Below are 12,196 nucleotides of genomic sequence, written 5' to 3' on the forward strand. Positions count from 1 at the left end.
CTCAGCCTTTGTTCAGGCCCCACTCATCACAATATTCATCCGAACGCTCGTATGAACCCCAAAGAAAGAAATCCAGTTTTTCCAAACAGAAAGGCCCTCAACCTACTTCTTCACAGCTGTCCACTTCAAAATGATAATTTTGATGGGTTGGTCGAGGTGCTGTCAGACCACTCTCTTCAGTAGCATCAAGCCCTGGAAAACCCCTCTCATCCCTATGGATGCCATCTCGCCCTGTTCCACAGGACCTGGGAACGGATACGTTCTGACAAACAGGTACTTGTGATTATTCGAGATGGGTACTCCATCATTTCCCCTCCCTCCTCCTGCCCCCCAAACTCCCTTCCCTGCCCCTCTTCAGTGACCCTTGTCGCAAGAGCCTATTACGACAAGAGATAGACCACCTCCTCAACGTACGTGCCATAGAACTAGTGTCCCTACATCTGAGACACAAAAGCTTTTACTCTTTCTGCTTCCTGATACCCAAGAAAAAGGGAGGTTGGAGACCCATACTAGGCCTCAGAGAACTCAACAAATTTGTCAAGGCTCAGAAATTCAATACAGTCACTTTGGTGATGATTTTTCCAGCATTAGAAAAGGGAAACTGGTTCACGGTCCTCGACCTCCAAGATGCTTACTTCCACATTTCTATCTTACCGTATTTCAGAAGATAGCTCAGATTCACACTAGCTCAGGACCACTACCAGTACAGGATACTCCCTTTTTGGCCTCTCATTGGCCCCCAGAGTATTCACCAAGGTCCTCCCTGTGGTGGCAGCCCACCTACACTCCCAGGGTATTATGATTTACCCTTACCTGGATGATTGTCTCCTCAGGGTGTTTTCCTTCATCGAAGCACCATGCCACTCTGGATCTATTCAAGAATCTGGGCCTACAAATCAATGCACGAAAATAGACATTAATACCAAAACAGAGGATATGTCTACACTACGAAATTAGGTTGATTTTATAGAAGTCAATTTTTAGACATCGATTTTATACAGTCAATTGTGTATGTCCCCACTAAGCGCATTAAGTCAGTGGAGTGTGTCCTCAATTCCGTGGCTAGCATCGGCTTAAGACATGGTGCAATGTGGGTAGCTATCCCACAGTTCCCGCAGTCTCCACTGCCCAATTGGAATTCTGGGGTAAGCTCCCAATGCCTGATGGGGCAAAAACATTGTCGAGGGTGGTTTTGGGTACATGTCATCAGTCGCCCGCCCCTCTCTCCCTCTATTAAAGCAACAGCAGACAATCGTTTCGTGCCTTTTTTTCCTGGGTTACCCATGCAGACACCATATCACAGCAAGCATGGAGCCTGCCCAGCTCACCACTTCTGTTGTGAGCATTGTAAACACCTCACGCATTATCCTGGAGTATGTGCAGAACTGGGCTAAGAGACCAGCACGAGGACAATTGTGATGAGGTCATGGGCACAGACATTCCTGAAAGCACGGGCTGTGGCAATTGGGACATAATGGCGGCAGAGGAACACTGATTCTGGGCTCGGCAAACAAGCACAGACTGGTGGGACCGCATAGCATTGCAGGTATGGGATGATTCATAGTGGCTGCAAAACTTTTGCATGCGTAAGGCCACTTTCCTTGAACTTTGTGAGTTGCTTTCCCCCGCCCTGAATTGCAGGAATACCAAGATGAGAGCTGCCCTGACAGTTGAGAAGTGAGTGGCAATAGCTCTGTGAAAGCTTGCAACGCCTGACTGCTACTGGTCAGTCGGGAATCAGTTTGGAGTGGGCAATTCTACTGTGGGGACTGCTGTGATCCAAGTAGCCAATGCAATCACTAATGTTCTGCTGTCAAGGGTAATGTGCAGGTCATACTGGATGGCTTTGCTGCAAAGGAGTTCCCTAACTGTGGTGGGGCGATAGACGGAACACGTATCCCTGTCTTGGCACCGGACCACGTTGCCAACCAGTATACGTAAACTGCAAGGGGTACTTCTCAATGGTGCTGCAAGCACTGGTGGATCACAAGGGACTTTTCACCAACATCAACGTGGGATGGCCAGGAAAGGTGCATGACGCTCGCATCTTTAGGAACTCAGGGCTGTTCGAGCAGTTGCAAGAAGGGACTTACTTCCCAGACCAGAAAATTACCACTGGGGATGTTGAAATACCAATAGTTATCCTTGGGGACCCAGCCTACCCCTTGCTGCCATGGCTCATGAAGCCATACACAGGCAGCTTGGACAGTAGTAAGGAGCAGCTCAACTATAGGCTGAGCAAGTGCAGAATGGTGGTAGAATGTGCCTTTGGACGTTTAAAAGCTCGCTGGTGCTGTTTGCTGACTAGGTTAGACCTCAGCGCAACCAACATTCCCACTGTTATTGCCACTTGCTGTGTGCTCCGTAATATTTGTGAGAGTAAGGGGGAGACGTTCATGGCGGGGTGGGAGGTTGAAGCAAATCGCCTGGCGGCCGATTTTGAGCAGCCAGACACCCAAGCGATTGGAAGAGCACAGCTAGGCACGCTGCACATCAGAGAGGCTTTGGAAACCAGTTTCATGACTGGCCAGGGTACAGTGTGACAGCTGTGTGTGTTTCTTCTTGCTGCAAACCCCCTCCCTTTCTTGATTGATCCCTGTAAGCCAACCACCCTTCCCCCTTCGATCACAGCTGGCAAAGGAAATAAAGTAACTATTGTTTTGAAACCATGCATTCTTTCTTTATTCATTAAAAAAAAAAAAGTGAGATAACTGACAAGGTACCCTGGGTGGGGTGGGTGAGGTGCAGGAGGAGGGAAGGACAAGGCCATATTGCTTATTGCAGCCACTCTACAAATCAAAACTGTTTGAATGACAGCCTTCTGTCGCTTGGGCCATCCTCTGGAGTGCCCGGAGCCTCTGCCCCTGCGTTCTTGGGCGTCTGGGTGAGGAGGATATGGAACTTGGGGAGGAGGGCAGGCGGTTATACAATGGATGCAGTGGGGGTCTGTGCTCTTGTTGGCTTAGAAAGTGTCCTACCGTGGAGGACGAAATAAGGCAGCCCTCCCCAGAAACCTTCTGCCAAGGCTTTTAGAGTACCTCCAGGGGAGCTTCATGGAGATGTCCCTGGAGGATTCCTGCTCCATGCCCAGACACATTAACAGACTTTTCGGGTAGCTTACTGGCCGCGAATGCATCCCAATTCTTCAGGGCAAATCAAACATTAAACACTATTGCTTTTAAACCCTGTACTGTAGTCACAAATGTGCACTCACCAGAGGTGCCTTCTCCAGCTTCAGAGTTGGGGATCCCGCCTTGGCTCTAGACTGATGAAAAGGTCCTGGAGGCTGGGGAGAACGGCTTCACTGCTTGCCTGCTGCACATTCTCCTCCTCATCATCATCATCACCCGCAAAAGCCTACTCCCTGTTGTGTGAGACTCCCCCCTTGCAGGTGTCCACAGACAGTGGTGGGGTAGTGGTAGGGTCCCCCTGCTATGTGTCCCTGTTGTAGCCTCTCTCCACCATGCCCTGTGCGATTTTGGCATATATATTAGCATTTCTTCTTTTTGATCTGAGTTCGGCCTGCACAGATTCTTCTCACCATACAGCAATCAGATCCAGTGTCTCCCTTTCGGTCCATGCTGAAGCTCGTTTGCGATTCTGGGGGGACTGCATGGTCACCTGTGCTGCTGAGCTCGTCACACTGACCAAACAGGAAATGAAACTCAAAATTTTCCGGGGCTTTTACTGTGTACCTGGCTAGTGCATCGGAGTTCAAAGTGCTGTCCAGAGCGGTCACATTGGAGCACTCTGGGATAGCTCCCGGAGGCCAATACCGTCAAATTGCATCTGCACTACCCCAAATTTGACCCAACAAGGTCGATTTTAGCGCTACTCCCCTCACCGGGCAGGAGTACAGAAGTTGATTTTAAGAGCCCTTTCGGTTAACAGAACGGGGTTGGTTGTGTAGACGCATTCATTCTAAAATCGACCTAACACAGCTAAGTTCAACCTAACCCCATAGTGTAGACCAGGTCAGAGACTAGAATTCATAGGAGCCAGTCTCGTCTGAGCGAGAGCACTCCTTCCACAACAGAGATTCCTCAGTCTTTCCACACTTATAGAGACGGTGCAATCCAGTCCTCAAATATCAGCCAGACACTGCCTTCCACTTCTGGGGCACATGGCCATGAGCACATCTGGGATAGCTCTTTCCAAACTTTGCATGAAATGCCTCCAGTCATGCTTCAATTCGGTTTACAGACTGAACAAAGACAAAATCCTATCTATGCCCACCAAAAGCAAACAGTGCTGACAAACACCTGCCTGGGAATCCTGTTTGTGCATCCTTCTCCATCACTACTTCTCACCACTGAGGCGTCCCTCGTAGGATGGGGCACACATCTCAGTGATCTCACAGTGCAGGGCAAATGGTCTCCATCTGAGACATGCCTTCACATCAATCTACACAAGCTCAGAGTGGCCAGAAATGCGTGTGCTCATTTCCTTTTGCTGATCAGAGGTACGCACACAAAGGTCATGACGGACAATATAGCATGCATGTATTACATAAACCATCAAGATGGCATCACTTACAGAGACAGTGCAATCCAGCCTTCAAATGTCTGCCAGACATTGCCTTCAGCTTCCTCTCCCTTTGAATGGAAGCACTAAAGCTATGGAACTGGTTCATTTCCCATAATGTTACAATATCAGCAGCTTACCTGCCAGTACACAACATGGCAGTGAACAGTCTCAGCTGCAGATTCCCACACAACCGAGAGAGAGAGAGAGAGAGTGGTACTCTGTGACATATTCTGACAACAGGATCTCAATCTAGTATTAAAAGAACTGACTAGACTGCCCTTTGAACCATGGCCACTTGTTCTTTAATTCATCTTTCCATGAAGAAGGTGTTCCTGGTCACCATTACCTTGGCAAGAAGGCTAGAGGAGATAACGGCCGTGATGACGCGTCCACCCTTCACAGTGTTGGTCTTCGACAACATCATGCTTAGACCACATCCAAAGTTCACCCCCAAAGTGACTTCCGCATTTCACGTGAACCAACTAATTCACCTTCCTACCTTTTATCCCAAACCTCACCAGGATAATAGGGAAGCCATCCTCCATACACTCGACGTAAGGAGTCTGGGCCTTGTATTTGGATAGGACAAGAATTTTTAGAAAATCTCTGAGACTCTTCCTCTCCATCGCAGACAGATCTAGAGGCACACGATTTCAGCTCAAAAGCTCTCTTAATGGGCCTCGAACTCTATCAAGCTCTGTTATTAGATTTGCAATTTAGCACCTCCATCTGTAATCTGCACACATTTTATGAGATTGGTTTCCTCGTGCATCGCCTTCTCCAAGGGTATCCCTATATCAGAAATCTTCAGCGCTGGTATCTGGGCATCTGCACATGCATTTGCCGAACACTCTGCCATCCTGGGGAACTCTACTACAGATGCCAGATTCAGTGCCACGATACTGTCATCCATCAGAGACCCGACTCTGAAGCCCCAGCCTCCAGTAGGGCATACTTCTCAGGAGTCACCTACAGTGGCGCACTCATAGGGACACTATTCAAAGAAGTAGTAGTTACCTTGTGCAGTAACAATGGTTCTTCAAGATATGTCCCCCTAGGGTGCTCCATGAACACCCTCCTCCCCTCTACTTTGGAGTTCTCATCATACCCTCTGTGGTAGAGAAGGAAATGAGAAGGGTTTGCCCGTGCAACACTGATTAGCCTTGTGGCAGACCACAAGGTGAGGGGGGAGAGGCGAGGTAGTGCATGGGGTGGGCCAAATAGACACTGCTACCAAAATTCTCCAATCAGCAGTGCAGGGACACACGTACACCTACAGTGGAGCACCCATAGGTGGACTTGTCTCGAAGAACCATCGTTACTGCTTCTTATGAACTTCTTATTGTTTACCCCCTTACTCTCCCAGCGCCCGATTCCTTTTGAGAGTATGTGCCCTCATACAAGCAGCGAACATGTTCACTTGTGTGACACAGGAGCTATGCGGAAAGTCTGGATTGTTCCTCTAGTTGGCCTAACTGTATTAAAAGCATTTTTGTGTGTTTGAGTTGTGAGTGATTGCCCTGAGAATCTGAATCCAAATAGAAATTAGAAAATAGAAGTATTAGTACTCTGCCCACAAACCAAACTCCACCCACTTGAGGCGCCAAAAAGGGATTTTACCCTCTTAGCAGATGCATAACCCAGGAAGCCTCTGTAAGACCCGACTTAGATGCAAATCCACACTTTTGGAAAAACTTCCCTAAGCTAAAAATAGGAGGGTTTTTGGTTTGGTTTGGTTTTGCGTAATGGTCGGGTATACATTTCCAACTTACACAAAATTCAAGTTACGCAAGTCATTCCGGAACAGAACGATTGCGTAAGTCGGGGAGTGTCTGTATGCATAATGTCCATCTCCTTTCTCATTTGCTTTGATTAGCAATGAAATAATCAAGTTGGCACTTAAATCGTCATAATTAGATTTCAGACTTAATGGCATATTGAAATGAATAGGGTAAGTTTATATTTCTCTGAGAGTAATTATTTAAGGCTAACTGCAGATTTGGGCCACCTCTCTGCATCAGTTCACCTTTTGAAGGTTTTCAACCATAAGAGAGAGAGACTTTTTTAATAAATGATCATGTATATTCTGGAGCACAAGAAGACATTCTCCAGATAAATATACCAGTGTATCAAACCACCACATATGAGCACAGTTTGATCCCTGCAGCTGGGTTTTAGGTCATGAATGGGAAAAGCATTGAGAAGTGCTGCTGTGGTTGACAGGTTTAGCTGTTGAGAAGCTAAATATATGGGTAAATGCTGAGAAGCAGAAGAAAACATGAGATTTTTTTGTAAGTATATTTTTTCTTTTAAGATGTGGGAGGGATAGTAAAGAATTATAGGTTATAAAATTGTACAACAGGATAAGTAAAACATTTTCAAGAGAATTCAAAATGTTTGTCTGCTGAGAGTAAATTGAGCAAGTCATTCCATAACCTTTTATTTTAGATTAACTAAGCTGTAATGATTTGTATGCTACACTCATCAGTTTGTAAATGGCTTCAAGGATCTGAGTGAGTTTGTAACTAGGTTTCATTGTTGTGTAGAAAAATCATTTAAAAGAAATTGCTGTGTTTCAGCATGTGATTTTGGTCCATTTTAAATTAGTAATCAAATATTGTGATATTCTATAAGATATTTTATTGTGATATTCTATAAGATATTTAAGGTGAACTTGTTAATCTTGTTACTCAACTTTGTTTCTTTAAACTTCCTTCAGAAGATCATCTTTGTGAAAGTTATTTTAAACAAGAAAACAATATTACATTTGGGCATTTGAGTATTGAGAGGTAGGGTGTTCTTTCTCCTGACAGATGGAAATTCCTTCTGCTGGCATTGTGAACAGATATATCGCCACTCAAGGTCCTCTTCCACATACCTGTGCACACTTCTGGCAGGTAGTCTGGGATCATAGGTTGTCGCTGATCATCATGTTGACAACCCTCACCGAACGAGGACGGGTAAGTGTGTATATCCTCTCTTGAAGCTTGCAGTTCACCTCAGTCTCAAAGTAATTAAACATTTATGTCTAAACTTGTGTTTTGATCTTGACTATCGAAGCTGGTTTACATTGAAAATCCTTTCTGCTAAAGAAGCTTGTGTCTTCCTGTAATATACTGTTTGCTACACTTTTTGAACTTTGTTTCTTATCCCCTCTCCTGAATAAAAAGCAGTTAGGCCAGCTGCTTGTTTCCTACCACTCTGTGTGTGAAAATGTATAAAATATTAAAATGGCAGATTCTGATACCTGCTTTTCTGAAAACATCATGTGAGAGGAGTTAGAGAATACCCTCTAAAGCAGTGCTTCTCAAGCTATCTGATATGGGGGACCGGTATTTTTTTTTTCCAATGTATGCGCAGACCTGCAGCTGATGGCTTGAGGACCGGCATCAGTCCACGGACCACCACTTTGAGTAGCACTGCTCTAAAGCACATAGCCAAAATTTAGTCTAATTAAATTACTTATGTTGTTGAGAATCTGTAAAAAAAAAAAAAAAAAATTGACTCCTTTCTTAAAACTGCTTTGAAGAATCTGTTAGAGGACTGATTTACTAAATTATGGTTTTGAAATCAGTTCATAGACTCCCTGAGTCATAGGAAATCCGAAAGTGCAAATATTTCTATTTCCAGTGTAAAATGTATTTGCTCTCTAATTTATAATATGCATGAAGTGAAAAATCCCTGTAACCTCTAAAACAGCGGTCCCCAAACTTTTTCAGGGAGTGAGGCCGCAGTCAGGAGCAGGGCCCCTGAGCTGTGGCTGGGACTGGGGGTGGGGCCAGAGCCAGAGTGGAGCTGGGATTGGAATGGGGGCTGGGTGGCACTCCCTCACCACCGCCTGCAGGGGCTGCCCTAGGCCCCGCCATGCACCCCCGAATGGTCTCACGCCCCACAGTTTGGGGGACTACGGTTCAAAAAAGTGACCAGCTAGTGGATGGATGATATAGAAACTTGCTGTGTGTAAGGATTCGGAGGCAGATCAAATAGGGAGCACTGCTCTGAGTAGTAAAGGTTCTTCTTTGAGTGCTTACTCTGTCCATTCCACGCCACGTGCACAGTTGCCAGAGATTTTTCTCTTCGTGATATCTGTAGAACCGGCTCGAGCGTCCTCTGGAGCTGTGTGCCAGCATAATGAGCCCTGCCGGCTGGTTTGGACTTTTCTGTCATATATTGCAGAGTTATTCTAATTAGTGCATATAGTTCTTAGTGTCCATTCCATGACCCACCCTCCTACCCCTGTGTCAGAGGTACTGGCAAGAAGGAAGTGGGAGGGTGCGGGCACATACACGCATGGCTCCAGAGGACACTAGAGCCGGTCCTACAGATACCACCAATGGAAAAATCTCTGGCAACTGTGCATGTGGCACACTCACACATGGAATGGACATTAGTAACACATCTCAAAGAATAACACACATGAAAGGTTAATTACCGTTTTTTTCTGGCACCTGGGAGGTGAGACAGCTCGTGACTTTTGCCTGCCTTCCTACAGATAGAAATCCTCCTCAACCTATAACTGTATTCCCAAAGTAAACTCTCAGTGCACTGTCAATTCCTGAAACTGAGATTCTGGTTGGGAATCTGGTTTGGGAACTGGTTTATTTGGGAGTGGATATTTGGAGGTTCCATTTAAGGTACCCACTAACAAGGTCAGCTCCCAGGCTGCTGCGCTGGGCATCACAACATGGGGAATAGATGGCCAGCCCTCTGTGGAGAAAGAGGTGGTTAGGGACTATTTAGAAAAGCTGGACGTGCACAAGTCCATGGGGCCAGACGAGTTGCATCCGAGAGTGCTAAAGGAACTGGAGGCTGTGATTGCAGAGCCATCGGCCATTATCTTTGAAAACTCGTGGCGAACGGGGGAAGTCCCGGATGACTGGAAAAAGGCTAATGTAGTGCCAATCTTTAAAAAAGGGAAGAAGGAGGATCCTGGGAACTACAGGCCAGTCAGCCTCACTTCAGTCCCCAGAAAAATCATGGAGCAGGTCCTCAAAGAATCAATCCTGAAGCACTTAGAGGAGAGGAAAGTGATCAGGAACAGTCAGCATGGATTCACCAAGGGAAGGTCATGCCTGACTAATCTAATCGCCTTCTATGATGAGATCACTGGTTCTGTGGATGAAGGGAAAGCAGCAGATGTATTGTTTCTTGACTTTAGGAAAGCTTTTGACACGGTCTCCCACAATATTCTTGTCAGCAAGTTAAAGAAGTATGGGCTGGATGAATGCACTATAAGGTGGGTAGAAAGTTGGCTAGATTGTCGGGCTCAACGGGTAGTGATCAATGGCTCCATGCCTAGTTGGCAGCCGGTGTCAAGTGGAGTGCCCCAGGGGTCGGTCGTGGGGCCGGTTTTGTTCAATATCTTCATAAATGATCTGGAGGATGGTGTGGATTGCACTCTCAGCAAATTTGCGCATGATAGTAAACTGGGAGGAGTGGTAGATATGCTGGAGGGCAGGGGTAGGATACAGAGGGACCTAGACAAATTGGAGGATTGGGCCAAAAGAAATTCGATGAGGTTCAATAAGGATAAGTGCAGGGTCCTGCACTTAGGACGGAAGAACCCAATGCACAGCTACAGACTAGGGACCGAATGGCTAGGCAGCAGTTCTGCGGAAAAGGACCTAGGGGTGACAGTGGACGAGAAGCTGGATATGAGTCAGCAGTGTGCCCTTGTTGCCAAGAAGGCCAATGGCATTTTGGGATGTATAAGTAGGAGCATAGTGAGCAGATCGAGGGACGTGATCATCCCCCTCTATTCGACATTGGTGAGGCCTCATCTGGAGTACTGTGTCCAGTTTTGGGCCCCACACTACAAGAAGGATGTGGATAAATTGGAAAGAGTCCAGCGAAGGGCAACAAGAATGATTAGGGGTCTGGAACACATGACTTATGAGGAGAGGCTGAGGGAGCTGGGATTGTTTAGTCTGCAGAAGAGAAGAATGAGGGGGGATTTGATAGCTGCTTTCAACTACCTGAGAGGTGGTTCCAGAGAGGATGGTTCTAGACTATTCTCAGTGGTAGAAGAGGACAGGACAAGGAGTAATGGTCTCAAGTTGCAGTGGGGGAGGTTTAGGTTGGATATTAGGAAAAACTTTTTCTCTAGGAGGGTGGTGAAACACTGGAATGCGTTGCCTAGGGAGGTGGTGGAATCTCCTTCCTTAGAAGTTTTTAAGGTCAGGCTTGACAAAGCCCTGGCTGGGATGATTTAATTGCTTTTGAGCAGGGGGTTGGACTAGATGGCCTCCTGAGGTCCCTTCAAACCCTGATATTTTATGATTCTATACTAATTGGGAAGTTAGTGAGAGCAGCTGAAGAAGACAGGGAAGTTGGAGCAGACATAAATTCTGAAGATGGAGTTTAGGCTTTGTTCTTCAATTCCTTAGTGAGGACAAGTCCTTAAGGCCAAAAGGGCTAAGGCATGATCTTTAGGTACAGTCAAGTATACACAGCCATTCACAGAAGTATCATTAAAAACCTTAACTCTGGCAAAAGATGTTTCACCATCTCAAAGAGCAATTTTGCATTTGTGACGCTCTAGCAAGGACAAAGTTTTATTGCAACTAGTATAAATACAGTAACAAAGGTATTGAATGTGCCAATGATGGCCACCCGTTCACTGAACTAAGAATGGGTCCCAGAGGGAAAAAAAATGGTATATAACCATACCATAATAGTGTGTGACTGTATCACAATGCGTGCGCACGAGGTGTGGGGGAAGGAGTAAATTAAGGTTGCAAGGGCAACCTTACATTGGCATTTCCCCACTTCTGAGTGCTTGATTTCACAACCTTAACCTTTTAATATAATCTTTCAGATATAATTTCCAAGTTTCTTAACAAACAAACAAAAAACAGAAATAACATGTTGAACCATTGAGACCCCTAGCTTAGGTCACCAGTAGCGTCTGTACCTTTAAATCCAGAGCACGTATCTCCATTGCCTGAGCTAATGGAATAACTGGTAAGGTTGCTCTCCTTTTAGTGGACCAAACACTTGAGGGGGATGAGAGAGACATTTAGCCAATGGATTTCACAGATATGTAGTGACAGCTGAGAAATGTAGACACTCAGGACACCAGTGTTCAGTTCCAGGTTCTGGAAGAGTGTGCTCCCTAATTCCCTCTTCTTCTGCTGCCCCCTTTTTCCCATGTCTTCCCCTTTTTCCGCACTCCTCTGCATTCTAGTTAGGTGGCTTCCTCCTTGTCTAGGCTGCCTACAGCAGGAAGAGCGCAGGACAATCTCCCTGCTCTCAGTTATGATGCCTGGCACCCAGCTGTCCAGAAGAGCCATTGTAAAGGAAGTACTGCAAGCCCTGGGCTGTAGAATGCCCAGTGCAAAGGAAATCTTCAGAGAATTCAGCTGCCAAACTCTAACCAGTCTCCACTGAGCAATGTGTGAACTGCGACTTTTTGGAGGCCTGTAATTTAGCCAAATTTGGGCAGTTTTTTTGGTTACAACAAAAGGCACATCTGACACTAGGACCAATCTATGCTACATTACAAGCGCTTCCTCGAAGCACAGAGGCACTAGCCTTGATGAAATATCTGTACAATGTTTTTTTTAACATGGGCAAAATGTATTTCCTGTAATTTTATTTTCAGAAATGACTGAATTATTTCAGTTGAAATTAAAAAATGAAATAAAATAAAGCCTGAGGAAAGTAGTCC

At 45.9% G+C, this 12,196-nt stretch overlaps 1 protein-coding gene across 8 annotated transcripts in view; it reads left to right on the top strand.

Moving 5' to 3' along the window:
• The window catches only part of PTPN3 (protein tyrosine phosphatase non-receptor type 3), a 278,122-nt gene that overhangs the window by 238,243 nt on the left and 27,683 nt on the right, over nt 1-12,196 (top strand). For all 8 annotated transcript variants that reach the window (XM_073332642.2, XM_073332646.2, XM_073332643.2 and 5 more), the window contains one exon: nt 7,341-7,487. In XM_073332642.2, the coding sequence (XP_073188743.1) occupies nt 7,341-7,487 (147 nt within the window). The remainder of the gene's footprint in view (nt 1-7,340; nt 7,488-12,196) is intronic.

The sequence above is a fragment of the Lepidochelys kempii genome, chromosome 2, assembly GCF_965140285.1.
Source record: "Lepidochelys kempii isolate rLepKem1 chromosome 2, rLepKem1.hap1, whole genome shotgun sequence".
In the NCBI taxonomy this organism is placed as follows: Eukaryota; Metazoa; Chordata; order Testudines; family Cheloniidae; genus Lepidochelys; species Lepidochelys kempii.